Source organism: Vanellus vanellus, assembly GCF_965231255.1.
Source record: "Vanellus vanellus genome assembly, chromosome: 4".
NCBI lineage: Eukaryota > Metazoa > Chordata > Aves > Charadriiformes > Charadriidae > Vanellus > Vanellus vanellus.
The window spans coordinates 55,315,898-55,343,746 of NC_138909.1; the positions used below are offsets into that span (position 1 = coordinate 55,315,898).

Below are 27,849 nucleotides of genomic sequence, written 5' to 3' on the forward strand. Positions count from 1 at the left end.
TTATTTGTGTAAACTTTAATCTCCTTACAGTAGAAACATACACAGTACAAGCCAAAAGTAGTATAACAATTTTACAGCAAAGCTTACCAGTAAAATGCAAAACTAATTTGTATCAAATTCTTAAAAAACTGTGCACTTTCTCAAACTTAACTTTGTTCAGCACATCGTTTTGATTTATATATAAGGCATTAATTCTATAAGAATCATTTACTATATTCCAAAATCGCATGACCTAGGTGTAACACTCTATAGCCTGATACCATTTTTGTTCCTTACGATATTTACAGATTTAATCTACCTGCACTGACATGTAGCATACAAGCACTAAGAACAAATACAAGCTTTGCCAATACTAGTTTCACATTGAAAAAGTTACATGAAAAAAAAAAAAGCTCAATTGTGCATTGCAATAGCTTGGTTCTGCTGCAGCCATGATTGTAGTTTAAGAACAATTTCCCCTTTGGGCATGCTTCCTCCCTTCCAGTAGTATTTTGGTCTTTCAAAATGCAGAATTGAATCTGCTCTGAACCTGCAGGAACTGGAAGTGGACCCCATTTTTAACAGCTACCCAAAACTTGTTTTCCTCCTCCCCCTCCTCAAAACACAGTTCTTAAATTTCTTTGAAAGTTAAATCTTCTATAAATGGCATAATTGAATTCATTCTAGCTACTATGTACAGAAATGGCTCAGGCAATTAAGTTAGTCCACCTTGTCATTAGTCAACAGGAAATATAATTACTGTAGCTGTAAAGGAGGTATCTAGTGTTCCAGAATAAGTGAGTTTAATTATGGTGAGAGTTTCCTCAATTCTATTTACATGACAACTTCAGGCTCAATGTTAAATAGCAAGTCATCATTTCCTCTTCGAACTTCAAGTAGTAGAGGTGATTCGTTCATCACAGCCTCTTGCAGGTCACTGGAAGTCATTAAAGGACGCCCGTTGACTTTAACTATAATATCTCCATCTTGGATCCCTCCTCTGCAAAGACAAGAAGAAAAAGGCAGTAAATATGCATTCTATGCAGGGAAAAAGTATAAAGACTATTCACCACCTCTTTTGGATGATATTTTTACTTGTTTTAGTTTCCACTGAAGGGAAATTCCACCCTTCTGACTGCAAAAGAGTAATGGGTAGTACTCGCTAAATGCAAAATCAGGCTCGCATTATTTCATTGCGGATTTTCTTCCTTCTAAAACAGTAAAAACACACCAACAGTAAAAGTAGTCTAGCCTTCTCTTTGCCTTCCACAAAACTACAGCAAAGGAGAAACAGAAAAGACTTTTAGCCATGGCTGACTCACTCCACTCCAGGACATGCTTTTCTCTCTCCAGCATGTATTTCAAGCATTGGAAGTTAAACCACTCTCAAAATTTCAAGACAAACAAAGTGTACCAACTGAACTGCAACAGGCAAATTCTTTCTCTCTTGCCATTCAAAAGTAATCCAGAATAGCTGCTTCTATTGCCTTTGCATTTTCTTTTTCCTGTTTAAACTCAATCCAAGTTTCTACTTATTAGTATTCAACATATTTTTCAAAAACAAAATTTGGTCCATTGCATTTGGGGTGGTCTTTAAATTTGCACACTGTTAGTGTTTCATAATGTCATTTAAAAAGTTCTGATATGGAAATATTTTCCTTTTGCAAATGTGAGTAGAATCTTAGCACAAATATTTTAACTTTTTTTTTTTACCCTAAAGGCACAATTTTTAATTGTTTAAATACAAATCAAGACTGGTATGAGGAAGTACTTGAATACAAATAGAAATATTACCTATTAGTATATATTTGGAGATTTATTTATGGTGAAGAAAATAATGTGCTCTACATACCTATGAGAAGGCGAGTTTGGAACAACTTCGTGTACATAAATTCCACTTCTGACATCAGGAAAATCAGCATTATTGTGTTTCAGTTCTTCCACCAAGCTAAAAGAATAACAAAATTATATAGCATTTGATTCCTCTACAAAAGCAGTAGCATTCAAAAATGATTATTTATTTATTCTCAAATTTTTGTGACCAAAAATGAATGACAATTGTTTGCCCCTTGTTCTCGTAATGAGAATGGAAGGGATTTGAATTTGGATTAAAACAAGTAACATAGATTTTAAGAGAGTCAAAACTACTTCCCTGTGCAAAGCGTGCTCTATTTAGTGGTCTCATACATCTCCTGTAAGAACCTGACTTTGGCTATTTGTAGCAGTAGCACAGAGGGCACTCACTGTAGAAGAGCACAGGGGCAGTAGCACTGTCTGTCCTAGGTGCTGTACAGGGACAAAAGACAGTCCTGCCCCAAAGAATCAATGCTGGCGATGGGGCAGAAATATGCTAACTATTTTGCTTTCTTCATTTTGCAAGTCATTCTTAATTTGTCTTTTATCTAGAACAATATAGCTCTTGATAACTTCAGAGAGACCAGAACTGTGAGGGTTTTCCAAGAAACTTCGGCTTCCTCAAGTCTTCTTGAGGAATTGTTTGTGCATCCCTTTCTAAAAGACAGGAAGCAGCTGCAAAATAGAGACTTGAAATACATCCCCTCACTTCTGAGGAGATGACATCATTTCAGGTCTGTGTACAGTGTGGGTTAAAACCCGTTTCTAGAAAGAAAGGGTTTAAAACTAATGATGGATTACTCTGCTGTCTGCCATGAAAACCTGGGGTCCCTCAGATGGAAAGCAAGCCAAAATGGCTGCACACAGCTTCACTTCATTTGATTTTGTACTGAGGAAGCTAACAATTAAATGACTAAAGCAAACAGACCAAGGGAAGTAGTCTTTTCCTGAAAACAGGCCTGGAGACATCTTACACTGCCTCATTAGATGCCACAAAAGCAATAAAATCTCACATCGTGTTCACTTTGCAATTACGCAGAGAAACATTCTGAGTTTCTCTCCATCAGTGGTGGCCCAGTGATGTTAATGCCATTACGCTGATTTGTTCCAGCTGAGGATCTGACCCTTTGGGGAGGACTGCAAGAGGGTAACTCAATAAACAAAGATGGCTTTACTACAACCCCAGCTGGAAATTGTCTTGTTTAATTTTGTAGTCTACTGCCACATTGGAATCGTGCCTACTGCTGGGAAAGAACACAAGCATAAGAGCCCTCATTTGTTATCCTAGAATATATCTGGGTGACAGCAAGACACAAAGCAATGCGAGAGAGAAAGCCAGTAAAGAATTGGAGGAGGGTGTCCATACTCTAGCTTTGTTAACATGGAGGCGTGAAGCTTTAGTTCTGAACTTTAGCAACTACTTTCTTTCCAAAGGCACCAAATCTTACATCATATGGCCTCCACTGGCACTGATAAAACTACTGCCGAACCCTCAGGCAGATAATCTGTCACTGGCACTCACGGTCACCTGAAAGCTTGTTTAAACATCACCTAAAACCTAGTGTAACTCCAGACATCCTCGTCAAGAACCAAAACCCATGTTCAGGCTCTTCCTAATTCCCCTCAGCTATCAAGTGGGCATCCACCGTTGTCAGTATTTAGAGAATGACTGAGAGTGATTTTCCAGGTCTCAGAATGTGTATTCCACTAATATAACTAAAATGTTTGCAGACTTCATAGAAGCTAATGCACACTTTTGGATTCTCTGGAGATTTGTAGTGAGAGCTGAATGATGAAGTTCTGAACCACTATTGACCACATCTTATATGCACGATCCTACAGATTACCTTTCTAAGATACTTACGCAGGTGTTATTGTCAGCATTCTGATGCCAATGAAACGTTTCTTCCCATCTGAAAATAACACAGAGGATATTTAAGAAATTTAGGCAAACACCGACAAAAATAACTACTTTGATGACCCCACATACCTGTCAATTAAACCAGGATGTATCAGCTTTTAACGAAACTAAACAGAAATCATACACATCTACACTGAGGTAATTTTTTATTTTGGTTAGCCTTGGTGTACAGAATGACAATCCCTCTTCCTGCAAGTGAGGGTAAGAGAGAAGCTCATTTACACTCTGTAAGAGTTTTCCTTCAGGAAATTCAGGAAAATGTCTGTGATCTAGTATCACATGACTTCAGTAAATGGAAAATTTTGTAACCAACTACCATTTCATCTGAAACTGGCCAAGACTAGTCATATGGTGTTCTCCTTAAAATGTAGAAATGGGATTTAAATAATTTAAAATTTCCACTTTTCAGAAAAAGGACAACCAAAAGACTCACGCTGATCCTAATACAAATGGCTTGTTATTTCTACCCCAAAGAATAAAAACCAAGTTTTAAGAAAACCCATAGACCTTAGCCAAAACGATCACAAAAGTGATCAGAGGGCTGAAGCACTTCTCTTATGAAGAAAGGCTGAGAGAGTTGGGGTTGTTCAGCCTGGAAAAGAGAACGCTCCAGGGAGACCTTGTTGCAGACTTTCAGTACTTAAAGAGGGCTTATAAGAAAGATGGGGACAAACTTTTTAGTAGGGCCTGTTGCGATAAGACAAGGGGTAATGGTTTTAAGCGAAAAGAGGGAAGACTTAGACTGTTCATTGCAGGGGAAGTTGGACTACATGACCTTTAAAAGTCACTTTCAGCCCAAACCATTCTGATTCTATGATTAGCTAGGACTCTATAGAATTTTCCACAGAATTCACTCCTTTAGGAACAGCACCACATTTCTGTACTTGGCTTTTAGTAGTCATGATATTGCACAGCTGTCTTATGAAAAAAAGCAGTTTGATGACTTCCTGAAGTGGCTGCTTCGGTAGTTAGTTATATCCGGTATGAAACAGTATTTCCCCTTACTTGTTCCAGCATAACTACTTCACAATTTCTTTGAGCTTCTCCATGTTCTCATGTGAGGAAAAAGTTTGAAAAGGGGATGTACACAGTCTAACTCTCATTCTTCCCAAGAAAACTAGTCGCAAGTAAAGGAATTAGTCCTGAATCTTATGCATGTCCAATATTCCCATTAGTGTCAGTGAAAACACTGACTACTAAGCATTTGATTTACTACACTGAACAATCTTACATCTATAACTGTCATCCCTGCTTTTCCCTGAAATGTTCTGGCTCTCCTCTATTTTAAAGTGAAACTAACGAGATCAAAACCAGCTATGGTAAGAGGGTCATGAAGAAGTCCAATTACTCAAAATTGATGTCTCAAAAGTTTTGGGCATGGCCGTAAACTAGTGCGCTATAGTGGTTCTCTAGTGTACAGGGCATAAATGCAAGTTTTCAATATTTAAAAATATCCAAACATGATTATTCTCCCACCTGAAAATAATCTCCCCATCCCTGCAATCTGGACAGTTAAATAATGAAGTTGTCTTCATGAGACACAGAGATGACAGACTCTCTGGTGACAGTTTATTGTCTGCATTAAACAGTTTGCTGCTGGTCATCGCCTGTGTGATGCAGAAATATGCAGAAGCACAAAGCGTATTCTGGGGGCTGAGTTAGGAATGTTTACATGAAAGAAAAATGACAATGAGAGAAGGGACAAAAGAAACTGACCCAGAAGAAACAAAACAGCAAGGAGGACACTAGGCAAGAATGAAAAATGACAGTAGAAATGCTGCTGATCTAAGAGGGAATTATTTCCCCAGCGGTTAATGATATATGTAAAAAGAAGGCTTTGGGGAAAAAAAAATATCTGGTAACTAAAAACTTATTCACAACTAAAAGTCTCATTCCACCTTCCTCTTTGAGCAAGTTGGGGTATTATTTCACTCCTGTTGATGCATCAGAATTCAAAATGGTCTTCAGCCCTCTCTCCACAATAAGTTTGCCACACTGCAAATAGTGGTTCATATTATAACAGTAGCAGGCTATGGTATAAAGTAAAACTAATAGCTAAGAGCTATGGATTATTTTAGCAACAGATTCTAGATTCCTCCCCTTCCCACGCTCCAGCCATTTTGTCTGTCAGAATAGAAGTAAAAAAAAAAAAAAAAGCTTCAGGCCTTTTGTTTTGCAAAAGTCCATTCCATTCAATTTAACCCAAGTCAAACATCTTGCAAAAAACCCAAAGTTTTCATTAACAATTATTAGAGGGAATATAATTGTAAAGTTTATTAGAAACATCCGCAGAAACTGAAGAGAGACAGACAACCAGTTGTAGTGTTTTATCATCCCCAAAGGATAGGCATCTTGACGTCAGGTTTAAGTCACATTGGCAGAACAGTCTGTGGCACCTGGAACTACCACTGTCATATTACATCTGCTTTGTGAATAAAAACTCTCAACACCTGTCATTCTGGCAATTTTTGGAATCATGAGGCAGGAAAAAAAATAATTAAGAGAACTGGAATAAAGTGAGATTGTAAATCTAAGAAGCACGTCAGCAGGGTGAAGTCCCAGCAGTAGTTAAAAGAAGGTTAATATGTTAGAACAATAAGTTTGAACAAATGTTAAACCATTGCAGCTTAAAGCTGGAGCAGAGCACAGCAGAGATACTCAAATCGCATTTCGTTTTTGTAAACACCAGGCCAGATTAAACAGATTCCAGTGGTACAAAGTCAAGCCTCAACCACTACTTTAAACTTAAATCTGTTTTGTGTTAATAGAAAGTCACAAGCAGCTGACCCCAAGTATCTAGAAGCAGTTCACTATTTACAGAGATTTCTGTTCCACAGTAAAGAAAGCAAATGCATTAGGTAATATAGAATGTTTACATAATAGCAATAATCAGTGCAAATACTTCATTCAAATGCCATCCTCTCCTTTTTCTCTCTCTCTGCACCTGTACTTCAGTGGATCATATATTTGCAGTTATATACAATGGATGGGACTTCAAAAATATATGCCTTTTACATAAAACTGGCAGTTATCTGATCAACTGAGATTTAAAAGACTAAGGTCAAGCTTATTAAACAATATTCTGAGTATCTCTTATATGCCAGAGTAAATCTTGAAAGAGCGGTTTCCTAAGGGAATTTTATCATCTTTGGGCAATATCATATTTAGAGCAAAATGGTAATACCCTTAAGCTTATTTCTATGACCTAATTGTACCATAAGGGCGGACCCCACTGAAACTACTGAAACGTAATTGGAGCAAAAGAAAACATGGTAAAAACATCCCCAAAATTCTGCTTACATAAATTTCTTATGTCAAGAAATGACGCCTATACAACAAACATGAAAACTATTACTATAGGCCTAAAAAATGCAAATTGTCTCAAATATGGTGAAAATATCTCCTAGAAATTCTCTTTCTCTGTGCATCAAGAGCTTTAAATAACTGTTCTTCTGCCTGCAGCAAAAGTACAAGAGGTAATTCAGACAAGCAAAAGCAAAAAAAAATTTTAAAAACAAAAATATGTAAAAATTGCCTGTGCCCAGGGTGTGCCAAGCAGTGACAGTCACACTGATGCTAAGAGTAAGTGTAAATTCTTTTCCTTTGATTATGGGATAATGTAAACGATGAAAAAAATCGGAAAGTAAGTTACAATCACAAGATAAACTTGAATCTTTCTTATTTTGTTTGTTTGTTTGTTTTTTTTGTTAAGGTTCCATAGGCAAAGTTATCTCTTGGCCCTCTAGCTGCTCTCAGTGGGTACATCATTCTCTGGAGGCAAAGGTGCCTGAAGGAACAAGGTGGCTGATTTCAGCAGTGGCATCTCTAGCCTTCACTGACTTTCCAGCCCCAGTTACCAGGAACACCTTGGCACATGGTGGGCTTTCAGGACAAGGCTTGTGTTCATGCCTCTAGAGCCATGCCTGCAGGGTGAGCCATCGCTCCTCTCTGTTTTGAGATGAGCAGTTTGGTTCTGAAGGGTAACATCACCAATGATACAGACTGCTTCTCTCAGAAGCCAACAAACAGTTAGTAACCTGGGTGAATAAACAGGTTTTTTTAATGTGGCTGAAACAAAATTATGTCAACTAATCTGAAAGGTACTTTTCAGCACATAATAACTTTTTTCATCAACTTACCCCCCTTCAAATCAAAAAGTGAAACAATCTAATTTGGGGAATTCAGCAAAACACATATGAGAGAACTCATCAGAATTGTGATGGTCTCAAATATATGAGCAGATGACTGTGACAGGTAGCCTGGGAGGAATACTGAGAAATTGCCCAAGCATCCAGGGATCAGATTAGGAAAGCTAAAGCCCCGATAGAATTAAATCTGGCCAGGGACATCAAAGGCAACAAGAAAAGCTCCTATAAGTATGTTGGCGATAAAAGGAAGACTAGAGAAAATGTAGGCCCTTTCTGGAAGGAAACGGGAGACCTGGTCATCCAGGACATGGAGAAGGCTGAGGTACTCAATGACTTTTTTGCCTTGGTCTTCATTGGAAAGTTCTCTAGCCACAGTGCCCAAGTTGCAGAAGGCAAAGGCAGGGATGGGGAGAATGAGGAACCACCCACTGTAGGAGATTACAAGGTTAGAAACCATCTAAGGAACCTGAAGGTGCACAAGTCCATGGGACCTCATGAGATTTATCTGCAGGCCCTGAGGGAACTGGCAGATGAAGTTGCCAAGCCACTATCCATCGCATTTGAGACGTTGTGGCAGTCTGGTGAAGTTCCCACTGACTGGAAAAGAGGAAACATAACCCCCATTTTTAAAAAGGGAAATAAGGAAGACCCAGGGAACTACAGGCCAGTCAGTCTCACCTCTGTGCCCAGCAAGATCATGGAGCAGATGCTCCTGGATACTCTGCTAAGGCATATGGAAAATAAGGAGGTGATTGGAGACAGTCAAGATGGCTTCACTAAGGACAAATCGTGTCTGACACATTTGGTGGCCTTCTACAGTGGTGTTACAGCATTGGTGGATAAGGGAAGAGCAACTGACAATCTACCTGGACTTGTGCAAGGCATTTGACAGTGTCCCTCACGACATCCTTGACTCTAAATTGGAGATACATGGATTTGACTGAGAGACCACTCGGTGGATAAGGAATTGGCTGGACAATTGCACTCAAAAGAGTTGCAGTAAATGGCTCGATGTCCAAGTGTCAACCAGTGAGTGACAAGTGGTGTTCCTTAGGGGTCAGTACTGCAACCGGCGCTGCTTAACATCTTTGTTGGTGACATGGACAGTGGGATTGAGTGCATCCTCAGCAAGTTTGCTGATGACACCACGTTGTGTGGTGCGGTTGACATGCTGGAGGAAAGGGATGCCATACAGAGGGGCCTGGACAGGCTGGAGAGGTGGGCCTTGTGCAAACCTCATGAAGTTCAACAAGGCCAAGTGCAAGGTCCTGCACACAGGTCAGGGCAATCCTAAGCATAAATACAGTCTGGATGGACAATGGATTGAGAGCAGCCCTGAGGAAAAGACTTGGGGGTGTTGGTGGGTGGTAAGCTCAACATGAGCCAGCAATGTGTGCTCACAGCCCAGGCGGCCAACTGCATCCTGGGCTGCATCAAAAGAAGCGTGGCCAGCAGGTTGAGGGAGGTGATTCTGCCCCTCTGCTCCACTACACCTGGAGTACTGTGTCCAGCTCTGGGGCCCCCAACATAAAAAAGACATGGACCTGTTGGAGCGAGTCCAGAGGAGGGCCACGAATATGATCAGAGGGTTGGAGCACCTCTCCTATGAAGACAGGCTGAGAGAATTGGGGTTGTTCAGCCTGGAGAAGAGAAGGCTCCAGGGACACCTTACAGCAGCCTTCTAGTAACTAGAGGAAGCCTACAGGAAAGATGGGGAGGGACTCTTTATTAGGGATTGTAGTGATAGCATGAGGGGTAATGGTTTTAAACTGAAAGAGGGTAGATTTAGATTAGATCTTAGGAAGAAATTCTTTACTGTGAGGTTGGTGAGACACTGGAACAGGCTGCCCAGAGAAGTTGTGGATGTCCCGTCCCTCCAAGTGTTAAAGGCCAGGTTGAATGGGGCTTTGAGCAACCTGGTCGAGTGGAAGGTGCCCCTGCCCACGGCAGGGGGTTTTGAACTAGACAATCTTCAAGGTACCTTCCAACTCTAACCATTCCATGGTTCCACACATAACTTTAAGGGAAGTTTCTGAAATAGAAACAGTATCTGAGAGCACCTCGAGAGGAAAATGGTGTAGGGAAACAACCCTGGCATCAGCAACTGGATGAACTCTGCAGAAACAAAAATTAATATCATAAAGATTCAAGAGAAGCAGCAGCCAACAATCCTGATACAAGATGAGTAGGGTGTGGACAGATAAACTGGCAAGCAAAAGAGAAAGGAAGGTTTGGCCTGGATGAAGCATTACTAGATCAGCTTTGGCTGTGCAGTACGTAGTAGGACACCTCGTCCAGTGTGACAGATACGAGGCAGGCACATAAAAAAAGTCCAGAGTACTGCAGTTGTCAGTTGCCGGTATGTTTAGATTTATATGCTCTTTGGTACCGAGGCCTTTCTTTTTTTCTGCCTCTCCCCCTTCTGCATGTATTTTTTCAGTAATTAGCACACAGATCTTCTTCCACTGGGGTCTGAAAGTCTATCACAACATCCAATTATATAGCACTGACATAGATGACCGTGGCAAAATAAAGATCATCCACTGACAGTGCACACACTAGACTCCATCTATGGACAAGTGTTCTAAAAAGTTCTTACCTTATTCTCTGCAGTACACCTTAATCACCTTTCTGTTTGGACAATATGTGAAATAGGAGGATAGGACTCTTTGAACAAGTCACCATCTGTTCTCAAGATCATTTGAGACTGTAATAACTCATCTGTGTCCGCACTATCCTCGGAGGCCTTTTTTCCCTGGATTTATAAAGATACTGTCTACTCTTTGAGGGTTTGAGTAATAAAACATCTCTCCCACTTCTGTGAAGTTGTTTTCTATTTCCAAGTCTATGGTATTCTATACTGTAAATTAACACTGATCCTTTCACTAATAGGATCCCAGACCTGTGCCTTCTGGCACTTCACCAACAGATCAGGATAATAATTGGAAGACGTCACTGTTTTTTGCAGACCTTACCTTTACTTTGTTTGTCATGCGACTCTGTGAGAAACTGAGTGATTCGGTCTGAAGGAATAGCAAAAGAAATTCCAGCTGTGACCTTCAAGGTGTTAATCCCAATCACTTCACCATCCTGTTGAGAGACAGCACACAATTAATATGCTCCTAAGCAACAGGGTTCAGCTCACTGCCTAGCATTTCACACTAAAAGCTGGTGTAAGAAATTTTAGAGTGTTGTAATCACTCGAGAAATAAACATTACTTGTAAGGGAGGGTCTGGGCTCTGATTCACAATCCCTTTTGCATTTAACTGTGATGGCCAGAGAGATTACAGCACAGTTTGTTCATCCAAGATCCATTCCACCACTCAGCAAGAGATTCCCTCTGCTGAGCGGGTAGTGGAGTCACTACTACCACTACAGCCACAATTCACCGACCTGCAAAATCAGTGCTGGTTTAAAGCAATCTATTTTAAAATCATTTGCGCAGATTAACCAGGTCCCACCTTTGCCGTGCATCCCAGGTTTTACAGTGCGAACAAGCATATCTGCTCCTACCAGATCCTATTTTCCTCAATGCTCTATGGGGTAATGTTTTTCAATGGTGTATGAACTGAGACCTAATTTGCATAGTTTGTATTAGCTTCAGAGTATCTGCCTACCATTAGCTTGAATGACTGGAAGCTGGTATGACCTATATATCTTTTTGAAAAAATATTCTCCCACTTATTTCAAACTAGCTCTTGAAATAAAACAAAAACCAAAACCAAGTCCCCTGGACTTACCAGGTTAACTAGAGGTCCTCCAGAGTTGCCGTACTGTAAAAACAACATAAGGGAACAATAAATTGGTGCCTCACTGTAGGAAATGCAATTTTCATTTCAAACAGTATTTTGTTTGTAAGTAAATAAAAGAGAGCAGGTAATTTCTTAGGCAGCACTGAAGGACACAATATTGATCACAGAAGATCACAGGTAGGTCTTACCCTACGTGCTCACACCTTTTATGATTAGATTTTTTTTTTTTCTTTTCAGAAAAAGGCCTTAAGTTAGGAGCACTAACTTACCACTCCAAATAGTTAGACCCTAAGCTTGAGCAGAATCATGAAATAGTTAAAACAAGTATTTTAGTTCTTCTAAAGACTGTCAGAACAAGGTTTTGAAATAATTAATTGTTATTTAAAGTTATAATTCAGTGAGGTGCACATAAAGCTCTAAAGTAGTTTTATTCATCACTGGTTTGTAACACTGTCAGTCTCTTGTTCTCCACCAGAAAAGAACACAGTGCTTTACATGTTTAATCACAGCATATTGCTATGAAGTAGGTACTACGTAAGGATTGATTTAGTAACCACAGACATGCAACCCCCTCTAGGGAAGGCACAAAGCAGCTCTGAGCAGTCTGAAATTGCCTAATACCTAATGGCCTTCAAAGGAAACATCCAACAGGACTACAGGAAATGGGAGTTGGAGAAGTTCCTTGCTCATCTTCATGTTGGCTCAACAAGTTCGTTTTTGAGTGAGGCCAGAGTTTTCAATTAGGTCTACTGAACAGCCAAGAGCAGCAACTTACCACTCAAAATAAACAAAAGCTAAGTGATGCATGACAGCAACATGAGCCATATAAACTGTTTACACTTAGATAGCACTGGGCAAACCTTATAGATTCTCAGAAGAATAAAACAGACATTAAAGTTTTTACAACAGCTTCGAAGTTTGAGTTTAAACAAAGAGATCAGTTTCTTATGTTGTATCAGGGGCTACACACTTGATTTTTGTGTCTGACTGATACAAAGGAACCAAGATGATTTTTCAGCCTTGCTCAGCATACCATCTTTCATTCACTTGTCCTCTGCTTGAAGGATGTAATAATGAAAGAACTTCAGCACACACAGTATAGCTCCATTTAGGAACGTATGGCCCTGTTTTCTCCTGCCCCATGTTCCTGCTGTCCTAGCATTTCTCAGAAGGCAGCTGCATGCACATTCCTACAGGAAAGTCTTGGCTGAGCCACAGGAATGCTCTGAACAGACCAGCGCTCAAACTCCTCCCATTCTCAGGAGAAAACTAGTGCATTAGCTAAGCACAAAGCATCCCTATGCCAGGGACTATCTTCATATTTTTTGGTCTCAGATGGCAAAGCAATTCAAATATATTGACGTTTTCCTTACCTCCTCTACTATCACTATTCCATTTGGTCTAGCATTATCTGACACACTCTGCTGTCCTTGCCTAAACTTGCTCGTTAGCTTTTGAGGGCAGTGAATGCCTAAGTATATACAAGGAAGCAGCTTGATCTTGAGGAATGTGTATAGGCGTGAAGTCAAGAATCCTATGTTCTAATTCTGTCTCTGCCACCAATTCAGTGTGTGCTCGCAAGTAACCCATTTTGCATAAGTTTTCCTATTCTCCTTTTACAATTGAAGAAAGTAATTCCAATTAAATGTCTTAAGATGTTCAAGCTCCTGGATCACACAGAAGCTTTTTGAAAAAGATCACTTTTATATCATATCTTAGCACAAAAAGTAATTACCCTCTTTTTTACCATGAAATTTCTCTTGACAAGTCTGTGATGATAAATATCTGTGAAGTGCTTTGTTTGTTGAAAACACTAAGTGTTATGACTTGTTATGTCAAATGTTGAGGTCCAGCAAATAAATGCTGAAAATATTTTCCTTTCAATGTGTAACAGATTTAAGTCATAAAATTTCAGGCCATTTTCTACCTCAGATATGTGTGCAGTGCTCTTTTTAGAATCACTACAAGTTATATACACACTCAAGTACTTTACTTAAGCTCTTTGGATCCCTCCAAGCTGCTCTGAAGGGATATTGTTTTCATGTATTTCTGTACAACATGCAGTGCTAGGACCCTTAACTCCAAACTGTATCTCAAACTTTATGTTATTTTACATCTAGATTCTTACTTGGAGTATGTGATGTGCAAAGGGAAAACAAGAACAGCAGCAAAAAAACCCCAAGCCTCTCCTTCAGTTCTTACCTGGGTGTTCTGTCATTAAATTGAAGAAGATACTATCAGCTTGACTACTCCATCTGGTTCTAATGCAAGGAGATGAAAGAAACCTTGGCTCTACTCTACAGCTCGCTTGGCCAGATTAGCTGAACAAGCAGAGAGAGGAATGTGTTGATTTACTGCTGGTCTATATAACTGTGTGTTATTGCATGAGACCTACAGAATGAAAAGGGTCTGTCACATGTAACATCTTCATAGACAACCTCAAAGAGGGCAGTTTTATTTAACATACCTTTCATAACACTAATTCCTGAACACAACTTACAGACACTGCATAGCCTTTTATAAAAAGAAGAACCTATCACTGTTTTTAAACAAAGCTTCTTTTATTTAGTGGATTCATCTTTCAGAGCACGCACTTCCCTGCTGAATAGGTGGGGATTTCAAGATCCCAGGACCGTAAAGATTAGCTCCTCAAATCTCTAGTACTTACATTGATAATAGCATCTGTCTGAATGTAATCCATATCCGAGTCCCGCAAGCCAAGTTCTTTGCCATCTCGTTGAGCAGTGCTGACGATACCTGTTGTCACAGTGTTCTGTAAGGCAAATGGACTTCCAATCGCCACCACAAATTCTCCTGGCCTTAGATCAGCGGAGTGTCCCAGTAACAATACTGGCAGTTTTTTCTTACATAAACACAGAAAGAAAGAAATAAGCATTAGTCTATACCTGAAAATAACCTGAACGGAAAGATCAAAAACTAGCAAGAAGTTAGGAACATACAATTTCCATTATGTTAATGAAAGAGCTACTCACTATCATATACACAAAACTTAAGCCAGGTAAAATTATTATACTGCAGGGTTTAACTGCTTTAAACTGTCTTCAGAAACAAACTGCTAGCAGCAGTACCTGTCAGTTTCATCCAGGAAAAAAAAAAAAAAAAAAGTCAGCAAGATTCTGAAACAGATTTCCTCCTTTTCCAGCAGATTTTTCTCTCCCTCTCCTAGACATAGTGTACAAACCAGCTATTGACCAGCCTGCCAGTCTCTCCACACTATGTACCACCTTGCAGTCCACATATTGGCACAAAGCTAGAAGGATTAGCCAAAATAGTCTTCAGGTAAAGGTAGCAGAATCTGGCCACATATTAACTGAGCTGTTTTTTTTTTTTTTTCTTCTTCTTCTTTTTTAAGTGTTCCTAGCACAGAAGACAAAGTAATTTAATTCTAATATATTAGTCATTTTCAGGCCTACAAAAACAGTTTATCCAGTACATTGTTTTCCCCAGATATATTTCCAAGGAAGCCCTAAACATACATTCCAGCAAATCATTCTGTGCTAAATGAAACTGAACTACGGTTCCCAAATTAATTCATTCATCTGTTTATGCCGCTCACCTTAGGGTGAATCTTTATTGTTGCAATGTCAGATTTCTTGTCAATGTCTTTGATGGTTGCTTCATAGGTATCTCCATTCTGTAGCTGCACTTTCAGTTGTTGTCTCCCTGATATAGCATTTGTGCTTGACACCACATGGGCATTGGTCACAATTAAACCAGAATCAGACATAATAAACCCAGATCCACTGGAAAGTGGAACATTTCGACCAAAGAGAGGGTGCCTGTACAAAAAGCAAGTCATTATAACTCATGACTTAGAGAAGCACAACTTAGAGAAGATTACATTAGAAATCATTTACCACCTTTCACCCTGAGAAATAACAAAGCATTTGATGACCAATGTTACAACCCTTACAAAAAATAAATTAAAAACTGAAAAAGAAAGGATCCTTTTCTGAAAATTGTGACTGCTTTTAGTCAGCCAGGGAGATGGGAACCGAGGTTTTCAGAGAACCTGCAGGGTCCTTTTCCTTTGGTTTCCAATTCTATCTTTATAGCCTTCCTTGCAAAGAGGCTAGGTGACAAAAAGGGAAGAAGGAGGACCCCATCTGATCCCACCGGTTGCTGCTTCTACACAGTAAGAAAATTACAGGAAATAGTAGGGCTGACAAATGGACTGATCCTCTAATGGGAAAAAAGGAAGAAGAAACCTGGAAGGAACTGGGCAGAGGAGTAAAGGAAGAGGTGACGTCTCAGGGAATTATCAAGCCCAAGCATAGACTGGAAGGAAAAAGCATGTCTGGAAACTGAAAGGACTGGGAATGCGGAAGAAAAGAAATGAAAAACACTAACAATGAGTAAAACTTGGTGGGAAACAACATTTGCTGCAATATAGACAGTTAAAAGACTTTATAAACTGTTTAAAGTATTATGACTTTTCTCTATGAACAGCTGCTGTAGTGACCTTAGATTTGTTAGGGGAACAGAAAGTGCCTGGGCAATAGATGAGAAAAGGCCCATTAATTCTTCTTTCTTCCAAAACGTGGTCCTTATTAAGAAATTGTTTGAAAATTCTGGGCTATTCAGCAGTAAAGAATTGGAGCTAATCCCAGGCAGAAGGCAGTACCACAATTAGCACCCAGCAGGCTGCCGGGCAAACATTTACTTATAGGGAAAGAATAATCTATCTTAATTACCTATGCAAAGATCTTAAACATCTTCAACTGTAACAGTCTCTTAAAAGACCAATGATGATGTGCATAAATCTATGTCTCAGAAAACCTGATTATCTCAATTTTGCATATTAAAAAAACACGTAAAAATTATTAAAGAAATTCTTATGCCTATGCAAAAATAGAGTACTCCAAGCAGAAAGGTATTCAGGTAAAGAAGTACATATGATTATTTGCAGTAATTTGTTCTGACAGTAGGTTGGTTTTAGCATTCAATGTTAAACCTGCATGCCAGGTTGTTTTGAGCACTCAATGTTAAACTTGCTGCCTCAGCTCCAGCTTCAGTACACTGAATATTGGTATGTTTTGGCCAGCGAATTTAGTACGTTTTTTTTTTTTCCTATCAGAAATCATTTCTCTGTTTAGATAGGTTACATTTGGTCAACGTGCTACCTCTTAATGTTCTCCCTGCCAAAATAAAATCATGTCTCATTGAAAACAGGAATAAGCACCAGGATGTTTTTCCAGCTTACTTTCAGGACTTGTTTTTTTTTTTTTTTTAAATGAGATGATAAACATAATCCAACAAGCAACATATTTTAGTGAAGGCTGAAGAGACCTCCAAAGATGAGACAGACTTATTTGATCGCAGACAATCTGTATTGTAAAGTATTGTAAAGAGTGTAAGACCAATAAAATAGATCTACTAAACAGAAACAAAACACACAAATGGGTGGTTCTCTGGATAAATGAGTCTGCTGTAATATTTCAGAGTATTTTGTGAACTTCAAGAATTCAAAATTAAAGTTACTACACTGGAAAATCTTTGTAGACCTTTGATAAACAATGCAATTAAAACACAACGAATTGAAAGTGTTACCTGAGGAAAAGTTCAATGTGCACAACTGCAGGTGCAATCTTTTCCACCACATCCGCTATGAAGTTGAATTTGTATCTCGGGCTGCTGGACTGTAGGTGACCTATACTAGCAGAAAGAATTGTATATGTTAATAAGACAATACCTGTTTTTACCAAGTAGGTGAGATAAACACGCTTTGAATCAGTCTGTTTTTCCTACTGGGATAGCTTCCGAACAGGTATTGGAAAAGGAATCAAAGTCATTAGGATTGTTCAAAAGTTATCCAGCATTTTGCTTGATCCTGAGAAAATTTAACATCAGCATCACTTGGCTATAAGTTCTTTGACTTTCTTGGAAGTCTACAAGCCTTTTCTGGAGTATTTTCTCATATTATTCAAAATGCATAGGTCATAGGACAAGTCAGGTTGGAAGGGACCTCAGGAGGTTTCTCATTCAACTTCCTGCTCAAGCTGGGTCAGCTACAAGGGCAGACCAGGTTGCTCAAAGGCTTGCAAACCTCCAAGAATGAAGATTCCAGAAACTATCTGGGCAACTCGTCCCACTGTGTCAGTGTCCTTCATGAGGTAAAAGTTTTTCTTATATCTAGACTGAACCTCTCTTGTTAAGACTCATGTTTCAACTCATGCCCATTGCCTCTCATCCTCCCACTATGCACCACTGTAAAGAGCCTGGCTCCATCTTCCTGATAACTTCCTCATGAGTACAGGAAGGCTGCTGTTAGGTCCTCCTGAAGCTCTCTCTTCTCCAGGCTGAACAAGCCCAGTTCCATCAGCTTCTTCTCATAGGAGACATGTCCAGCCCCCACCTACCATCCTCACAACCGTCTCCCAAACTCACTTCAGTTTGTCAATGCCTTTCTTGTACTGAGGGGTCCAAAACTGGATGTAGTGTTCTAGATGTTGTCTAACAAATGTTGAGTAATATAGCTGCAGCATTTTGGAAACGCATTTAGAAGCCATGTTAGGATTTTTTGAAGTAGACACATTAGAAATCTGCTATAAATTATAACCTTTGCAGCTAAGGCCAACAGCATCCTAGCTTGTATCAGAAATGGTGTAGCCAGCAGCACTAGAGAAGTGATTGTACCTCTGTACTCAGCACTAGTAAAGCCCCACCTCAAGTACCATGTTCACTTTTGGGCCTCTCATGACAAGTAAGACATTGAGGTGCTGGGTGTATCCAGAGAAGGGCAACAAAGCTGGTGAGGGATCTGGAGAACAAGTCTTATGAGGCGCGGCTGAGGGAACTGGGGTTGTTTAGTGTGGAGAAAAGGAAGCTCAGGGGAGACCTCATCACTTTCTACAACCACCTGAAAGGAGGTTGTAGCAAAGCGAGGGTTGATCTCTTCTCCCAAATAACAGGCAATAGGACAAGAAGAAATGGCCTCAAGTGGTGCCAGGGGAGGTTTAGCTTGGGTATAAGGAAAAAGTTCTTCACTGAAATAGTTATCAAACATTGGAAGAGACTGCCCAGGAAAGCGGTGGAGTCACCGTCCCTAGAGGTATTTAAAAGACGTGTAGATGTAGTGCTGAGGGACACGGTTTAGTGGTAACTTGGCAGTGCTAGGTTAACGGTTGGACATGCTGATCTCAAAGGTCTCTCTTCCAACCTAAACAATTCTATGATTCCAAAAAGTTTTGCAAATTTACATTTAAGCTGTCACAAGCAGCTGGGCATAGCAATATATTACTAAGCATTTGCATAAAAGCTGGTCTGGTACTATGTTAAACAGCACTATACACAGCATTTATGAATACAATTCTGTGGAATTAAGATCTTTGAAGAGAGGGAAAAAAGCCCACAGCATCCTGGCTTCTAATGTCACAACATCCTGGATTCTAACATCACAACATCACAAAATAATAATACTGCTTGTCCTAGAATGTCATACTTATCTGGAATCCTTAATACATCTTTGAAGAGAGGGAAAAAAGCCCACAGCATCCTGGCTTCTAATGTCACAACATCCTGGATTCTAACATCACAACATCACAAAATAATAATACTGCTTGTCCTAGAATGTCATACTTATCTGGAATCCTTAATACATGGGAACATATCAATCATCACATATGTTAGACATATGCTAGGGGACATATCACCACACTCAAATAGCAATCTTTCACGTTCACAGCCTGATGCTTGAAAATTAACTGAGGGATCTAGGGAAGGGAGTAAACGAGTTGTTATCAGAAACAGCAATAACATTTTGGGGTTTTTTTTCAAATCTGGTGCAACAGCACACTGTTTATCCCAGGAGACAGAATTTATTTTCTGCCATTTAATGAGGAGGGAGAAGCTCTAAGTTCTAACTTCTAAACAATATCAACTCTTCAGAAATAATGCTTTTTGCACCATCATGGCTTGCTCTAAGTTCAACTCATGCTGAAGGATGTACTTATTCCACAGTAGCTATTGCATACCAAGTCAACACCTGATTTTCACCAATCCTTATCTACAGGTGTTTTACTGACCACTAAACCTCGTAACTTGTAAATTACTTGGGATGAACATAAAGATTACAGCACAATGGAGTCTAATCCATTTACAAAAAAATATGTTCCACTGATCTGTTCTATTCTTTGAATGAATTCATAAGAAGCCAGGTGACAGAGAACTAGTTGTTATACTTCCTATAGTCTCTCAGAAAGTTTTCACAATAAAGTGTTAAAGGACCTACAAAGTCAGAAAGTGAGAGGCCTCACATTACCACAGTATCCAAAAGACCTGAAGCAAAGACAGGAACTTATGGAATGGACCCAACACTGGTACCGAGAAAAAAAAAAGTATTGAAGAAACCAGATCAAGAAAATTAGGCATTTCTCCATAGAAGTCCGTGAGTTCTTTTTCCTGTTACTGGACATGGGATTTACTTCTGAGGGGAAAGAAACCATGCTTACATTTAGCAAGCTAAATTTATATGATAGAGTATAAACAAAAGGAACAACTTGGCAGGACTAAATTCAGTCTATTATTTTTATGTACATTCTCACGCACTCTGAAAAATCCCTCGAACCAATCGCATACGCATGTTTCAGTACTTAGTTTAAATGAGACACCACAAACAGGAATCACAGAGGACACTCAAATGAAAGTACAATATACTGTTATTTATTTTGCTTACTGGGCCACTGAAGATTTATCTTACCTTCAGTTCACAAGCAGCTTGCCTGATTATGCAGTATATCCTTTCAAGTCTAGTAACAGGACTTCGAATGTTTGCATACAGAGCAGTGTTCACTGATGGGATATAACATTATCATCACATTTATCTTAATAGAAATGACTATGCATCTATGAAAGACAGTTGGCTAGATCCTCAGCTGATGAACTAGTATGGAATTGAGGATGGGAAAGTATGGTGAATGGAGGCTTTCAGTTGGTATAAATCTGCATAGCTCTATGTGAGTCAGGGCAACTAAATCCCTTTGCATCTGCTGAGTGCTGAACTGTTCTGTCCATGCTGAATTGTCACAGCATTGCACACAGCCAACAGCAGAGGATGCCTGCCAAAAACCTCAGTTTTGCACCACTCCTGACTAGCCAGCAGGGAAACATCATAGGTGGTAGTGGCTTTCCAGGTAAGATTTGGGGTAGGCACAGAGAAAAAGTCTGAAAGAGGTAGTGGATGAATGTAAACATGGGAAGAGTGGAAGAAAATAAAACACAACAATACGGAGAGGAGACTGTGGAACTGAAGCAAAGCTTGTCTTCTTTTCATACCATTAGTGAAAGCATTTCTCAGCTTGAGCAAAAGTCCAGAACCTCTCTGTTTGAGTCAGAAGACAGAGTACTCAAACCTGAAGGTGAATTCAAATCTGCACTATATATTAAAGGGAAATTTGAAGCAAAGGAGGATCAAGAATAACAGACACGCAAACTTTGTAAGAAAGGTGTAGCTGAAGATCTACTGGCCTGATTAAAGATGAGCTGTTCTTACTAGTGTCTGGTGGGGACTAAATACTGGTGAAAATCAACTTACAAAGCTGAGATGCCTTCATAGAAACTGATCTCTCTTGAATCGTCTTCTGCAAGCTGGGAGTGATGAGAACCTTTACACACATTATATGACATGCCAAGAACTCAAACTGTGGACTTGGAAGATGTAACTGCAAACTAAAATTTACTCTCACGCATACAGCCCTATTTATAGGGAACAAAAATGTTGGTTATTATTAATAACATTTTAGTGTATAATTATTAAACTGTTGGTTTTCAACAGAAGTTCTGACTATATTTTAAAAGGGAGGAATTGCAGCCTGAGAAACTGAAGAAGGAAGCAACATCCAATGTTGTATGTTGCATAAGGTCACCCTGAAAACAAGTGTTGCAACTGCAGCAGCAGAATCAGGCCTTTATGTTACACCTTCAATATATCCTTTAATTTGCATTAGTTGGTAAACACTCACTGCTGCTACTGCTCTTACTAAAACATAAAATTAAACATGTCTTTTTCTTTCTCCCTTCCCCCCTAACGCTCTCGCTGTCTTGCAGTTCACGCAGCTCTCAGACTTCTGCTGGACTGCGAACATAAAAGCTTTGAGTTTAGAGCAGCTTTGTGTGTTTTGACCTATTGACCTACTGAGACTTGCCACATATTTTTTCAAAGGTCTCTCAATAACATCCATTATTTTCCATGTTATTACTGCATGTTCAAAATCATCTCACACTAACCAAAGCTAATTTATCTTGGCAAAAAGCCATAATTTAATCCAATTAACTATCTGTTGTATAACCAAGATATCAAAGGTGCTGCAACCTTGGTGTACTTGAAGCAAAAACAAATTTATACTGCATGAGTCTTTAGCTGTCTACTCATTTCTTAATCAAAAGAACTAGATTTTCCCAATCTGCTCCATAGCCACAAATCAACCAGACTTTGAGCAGACCTGAACCCCCATCCTGTCATTTCAATTAAGTGATTAGATCTTCAGAAGCTCTCCAGCTCCTCTCACAGAACACTCAAAATCCAGATTTGGATGGAAGTGCATAAACTGGAGTTACAGATGTTCAGCCTGTTTTGTAAAATTCAGTCCTACACTCCCAGTTCTATGGGTTCCGATTGCATTGGCTTTACATGGCTGAAGCTGAATGCCTGTCAGCTAGGAGTACCCTTATCATCTTAAGACCTTTCTTGTGTAGTAGTGTTATCTACAGGCTGAGTTAATTTTGTAGTGTTTTATATACTTTCTTGCAGAGACAATAGACCCACTCCAATCTCATTAACACTGCTGTAAATCAGGAAAAACTCCAATAAATTTGTAGAGTTAATCTAGTATGAAGAGAACTGAAAAAAAAAAAAAAGCAGAAATAAATCATAATCCCACTGAAGACAATAAAGCTAGACCCATTTACATTTGCAAAAGACTGAAAGTTTCTTAATCTCTGCCAACTTACTCCCCGTAGAATTAAATCAAATCATATTCAATGCTTGCTTAAAGACAATACGTTGCACTAAAATCCAAAATTTTATATTCATTAAGAATTTGTGAGCCTGGGAAACCCATTCTTTTAAGGCTGTTCCCTCGTATCCCTTTCAAAACCAGCTTCCGAAAAGATCCGTGTGTTCAGCAAAATTATTATGTCTAAGGGAGGACTGCAACCTGGCAGATCTGATCACCAGGGATAAACACTGTCCCTACTGTGCTTTCATGGAAAAAAATGAAAGACAAATAAAAGATTATAATGTCTCTGCTTAAAAAGCAGAAACATCTGCTGGAAACATAGGTTCATAGGCAGCTTTTCTGATGAATTCAGCATTAAGATCAAGTTGCATAGCTGTGCACTGACCATAAAGCCTTGGTGAGTTTAATGCCACATTATGGTTCAGGCAACTTGTTTATACAATGGATGTCTACCGTGTACAGATGAAAACAATTTGGTGAACCAACACCAAAGTGGCTTTCCTGTGCAGTGCAGCAATCACAACAGCCAGACAGAGACAGACTGGCACAAGCCTTCCAGCACAGACACCTCACTGCCTTCAGATGCTTGTTATTCCTCCTTCCCAAAAGACTCTCACAAGGAGACACAATGAGAACCTCTCTTTCCTGTTAGCTATCCTGAACAAAGCAGTGAAGGACTGCACTCTGAATATTTACCAAACACTGTACAATATTCATCCTCACCTGCAGGACCTCAAAACAAACTCAGACATAAGTAAAACAATTAGTAGTGGAATGTGACTAGAGTTTGCATTTATAGCCAATACCTTGCAGTGCATTTCCCTAAATACAGCTGGAGGCAGCTGTTAGAGCTTTGATGACAATAATACCAGTAGGAGACTTCAGCATCTTCAGTTTCTCAGAAATGCAAGTAATGATATGCTCAGTTGTTCCTCTGTATCTTCAAGGTTACGTACAGGTAGACTGCAAACACCCACATAGAACTGCATGCAATGACTCTGCTTATGCATTAACCATATTTCAAACATTTCTTTTAGGGAACTAAACTTTTTTGCTCATATCTTGCAAAGATTTGAGTGACATGGGTGAGGTTTTACATCATGATCCCTTTCCAAGAGTGTTAGCTACAGTTACATTCAGTTAAACAAGGCAGAGGACAGACATTATCAGGCAGAACTCCGCAAAGGATCAGTGTTTTCTGGAACTTCTTTCTTCAAAAATTTTCTGATCAATCTTTTAGTTTTCCTTGTTGCACTGACAAAATAATGCCCTTATTTTTTAAAGAAGTAAGTTTTTGCTTCCACATCGTTGGTGAGAAAATACAAATGTTTTGACACCTGAACTGTCTTCACAGAAGCCGCTAGTAAAATAATACTGCAGGGAATTATTAACTGTATTAAGAATGTTGTACTGAGAGATCATAAACAGCCCTTTGTGCAAGACTGACATAAATTGGCCATAGATTGCAGGTGACCTTGTGAATCCTTTAAGTGAGGAGTTTGACACTTTAATAGGTGGCATTGTTAAAACTTAAATTTGCTGCTGTGGGAAACAAGGCTCTGTAAGAACGGGTCTTTGATTACAGAGGTCGTCTTCCATAAATGTTTATGCTGTTACTTACATGCTAGCCTGTAATAGTTTGTCTTTCTCGTAGTAGGTGGCAGAAGGCAGGAAAAAGCTAGCTGCTTCAGAAAATTCCCATATACTAAGCTATCTAGTGTTGAAGAGGACAAAAATAAAAATATTTGTAGTATATAGTTTAAATTTGCCCAGGAGTTCTGCAAACTGTTCCCATTAGTATCTCAGAGAAGTCCATGGGTCTGCTCAGAAGCATAAGGCTAACTGTATGAGTAATAGTTTTCAAGGCACAGGCATATTGAAGAACATCAATGATAGAGTTCCTGTATCTCCATGCAGCACACAGCCCCTTTAGAAAACTGTATCTAAAACTTGCAATTTGGCATGGTGTTCTTCAAGCTAATCCCGGCCTTCAACAAGGAAAAAAAAAAAAAACAAACACATTTTAAATTCTGTCAGTTTTGGAATTATCACTCAGTCATCCTGGGCACCTCCTTCCTCCCTTCCTTTCTGCATCATTTACTACTCCTTTTTCGTGCATCCTCGTTCATCTGACTTCTGTCACTAGGAAACCACAGCTAAGTTTTCTCAGCCTATCTTGGTTTATCATGGCCAGAATCTAACTTAGCATCAACAACAGTAACTTGAAATGTCTACTTCTGTCCATTTCCAAAGCTGCTCCTCAGGGTCATTGCACGTTCTGAAAATGGCCTAAGTCATGCTATGTAAGACTACCATTATCTGAGATTGCTTTACTATATGTATAGTTAAATAAAGCTGGATTTACTTCATAACTAGCTTAGCCCTTCTAACCAAGTCATCTAAGGCCAGATTTCTTTCAAGAACAGGGAAAAGAGAGAATCTCAACAGTAATTTTAAACTGTCGACTTTCTTCTAAACCTCTCATTACAGCCTTTGCATGTTATTGTTTAAAAAAAATAAAAAAAATACCATAATTGAGTTCTATTCCTGGCTCAACCACCAACTCAGTCTGACCTTGGGCAAGACACTTGGTTTCTTTGAGCTTCAGTTTGTGCAGCTGTAGAATTGAATAAAAAAAATTAAAACTTAACAGAGAACCAGATGCTTCATCTAAGCTGAGGTTTTCTGGGACAAAAAATAAAGCCAAAATAAAGTGAACACTAAAATAGTTGCACGAAAAAAAAGTTACATCTACCTTACAGCTCCAAATTCCTAAGCCTATTAACAGTAGATTCAGGAGGATTCCTTAAAGAAAATGTCATATATACTAAACCCCAAGCACTCAGTAAGCCCTTAGATACACGCTAGCTCACTCATTTTGGTTAAACATTCTGATTATTTCCAACCAAGTATTAGGAGTACTAAAGCTAATGGATGCTGATCTGAAAAGGAACATGCAAACAGCAATTTATAACTACACAATACTGGAAAGACTGATCACCACAGCTCCAGGCTGGCATCTTGGCTCTGACAAGATACTCCTAAAGGAACTCAAGGAATATCATTTGACCTCCTCCCTCTCTGTACCACAGTTTACCTTCTCTCACAAGCAGGATATATGAAAGGTCCTCAATTCACAGAAAGGTTACAACAGTAGCCCTTTTCACTCTGACCCCTCCCAGTAATTTTGGCAGGTTTGCTCTCTATGAATAAAGAGATTGGTTAGTGGTTCACCTGACTTAACGGAAACACTAATGCATGATTTAAAACCCCATTATGCACATGGCTTTGCTTGCCAGGAACACTATGAGAAAGGTAGCAGAAGCAAACCCTTAAAACAACTTATCAGTAAGTATGTGAAAAGATATTAGCATCATTAACACTTCCATAAAGTGACCTATTTTAATACTAAAAAAACCCCTACCAATTTAAGTGATTACTAAACTTTCTGAAGTTAAACCATCAAGCCTGAAGTTGCCATAGCACATCACAATATCCAAGTAAAGGCCTTAGTATGTTAATGCAAACAGAAGACCATTTGATATCCTAAGTGTCAATATTTTGAAATGTAAAGGAGGTTCCCAGGCATTTTTTCCCACTTTAGACTCTACAAGACTACAAAACATCTCATGGAAAGAAAACAGAACAGGCAAAAGACCATACTTTAAGTGTTTTATATACTTCTCAGTGCTTTTTCTGCCCTGTTTGAGCTACACGGCTTTAAGAGGCATTTTCTGCCTAGAGATAGCCTGTCAGGTGAATCCAATTAATCTCCCGTCTACCTCCAGGGAAGGCCCCAGAGCACAAGGGCTCCCTGGACCCCGCTCTGCTTCTGCAGGACGCAGTGCACTGGATTTGTGGTGCCATGGGTCCGCAGTGCCACCTGCAACGGCGATGCTGCCCAAACGCCTCAGCAGTGAGTGCCGACACTATGAAACGAAGGCGGTGTTGGCAGGACGAGAGCAAAGCTTGTACGGCCGCCCGGCCAGCGGGCCCTGCCTTGAGAAGGGGTGATGGCTGAGGAGGTGACCGCTGCCCTGCCCCGACAGCCAAATGCCCCCCACGGGGCTCGCTTCCGTGCCCTCAACCGCATTCGTCCCCTGTGGCAGAGATGGCCACACTACCGAGGGGAAATCTTCCCGCACCTCAGCTGAGGCCTCTGGCCCACAGTGTGGATCAACGTGGGGAATTTTTGCTGGTCAGAAAGGACCTGAGCCCACCTTCCCCACACCACTGTAATCGCTGGCAATGGGGCAAGATGACTCCACCTCATAGCCTCCTACAGCCCCTGGGGCATTCCCAAACCACTGAAAATCATGATTTTTTTTTTTTTTTTTTTTTTAGCACGCCCCTGCCCTGTGCCCCCCTCCCGCCGCCCCCCGCCCGCAGGGGCAGGCCCCGCCATGCTCCTACCCGATTCACAGGCTCCCTTCTGGACCTGGGCGAGGGCGGGCAGCCCGTGCTGCAGCGCCTTGCGGCTCACCGCCTTCAGCTGGCAGATGTTGTCGTAGGTCCGGCCGTCGCTGCCGCACACCTGGGCGCTGAGCTTGCACTGGCAGACCCCCTTGGCGAAGCGCTTGCCCATGGGGTAGCGGCAGTCGAGGCTGTCGCCGCAGGGCGGGTCCTCCTTGCGGCCGCAGGAGTCCCCCTCGCCCGCGGCGCAGATGAGGCAGCAGTTGCAGCGGTCGGGGACGTAGCCGCTGGGGCAGCTGGGGCTGGGGCACTTGGAGACATCGCAGCGCGTCGGGCACTTGGCTCGGGCAGCCGAGAACTCCGCGGCGCCGGAGCTGCAGCTGAGGGAGAGCAGGAGCAGGGGGCTCAGCAGCGACACCCGCATCCTCGGCGGGCTGTTGGCGGGGAGCGCGGCGGCGAAGGGGTGCGGAGCCCGCCCGGCCCGAGGGGAGGAGGCGGGGAAGGTGCGATGGCGGGGCAGCGAGGGAAGGGGAAAAGTCGGGCTTTATGCACACACGGGCGGGGAAGTGTCTTCTGCCCCGGGCAGAGCTTCTGCAGGCGGAGCGGGCAAGAGCAGCAGAGGGAAGGAAGGAGGCTGGAGTATGAAGCCGCAGAGCCAAGGCCAGCTCGGTCCGTCCGAGCTCAGCTGCTCGCCGGGCTGAGGCGCTGAGCCATGGCCAAGCTGCCGCGCAAGGTGAGCGCCGTCCCCAGACGGCCGCGGGGAAGCAGTGAGGACGGCGCCGAGCCGAGCGGCGGGGTTATATGT

The 27,849-nt window shown here is 40.7% G+C and overlaps 1 protein-coding gene across 1 annotated transcript; it reads right to left on the bottom strand.

Moving 5' to 3' along the window:
* On the bottom strand, positions 1–27,612 carry HTRA3 (HtrA serine peptidase 3). The gene is made up of 9 exons (XM_082482973.1): positions 27,045–27,612; positions 17,227–17,326; positions 15,233–15,455; positions 14,324–14,518; positions 11,644–11,676; positions 10,878–10,992; positions 3,698–3,746; positions 1,832–1,927; positions 1–979 (listed from the first exon to the last, which is right to left on the bottom strand). The coding sequence occupies exons 1-9, from the start codon at positions 27,466–27,468 to the stop codon at positions 814–816; spliced, it is 1,401 nt and encodes a 466-aa protein (XP_082339099.1). The 5' UTR covers positions 27,469–27,612; the 3' UTR covers positions 1–813.
* Positions 27,613–27,849: the final 237 nt, after the last annotated feature.

Excerpts from the sequence above, each read along its gene's own strand:
- HTRA3 (XM_082482973.1), bottom strand. The coding sequence starts at position 27,468 with ATGCGGGTGTCGCTGCTGAGCCCCCTGCTCCTGCTCTCCCTCAGCTGC. Across the intron at positions 17,327-27,044 it reads GAAGGGAGCCTGTGAATCGG|GTCACCTACAGTCCAGCAGC; the intron begins GTAGGAGCATGG and ends CTGCTAGTATAG. Across the intron at positions 14,519-15,232 it reads CAATAAAGATTCACCCTAAG|AAAAAACTGCCAGTATTGTT; the intron begins GTGAGCGGCATA and ends TGTTTATGTAAG.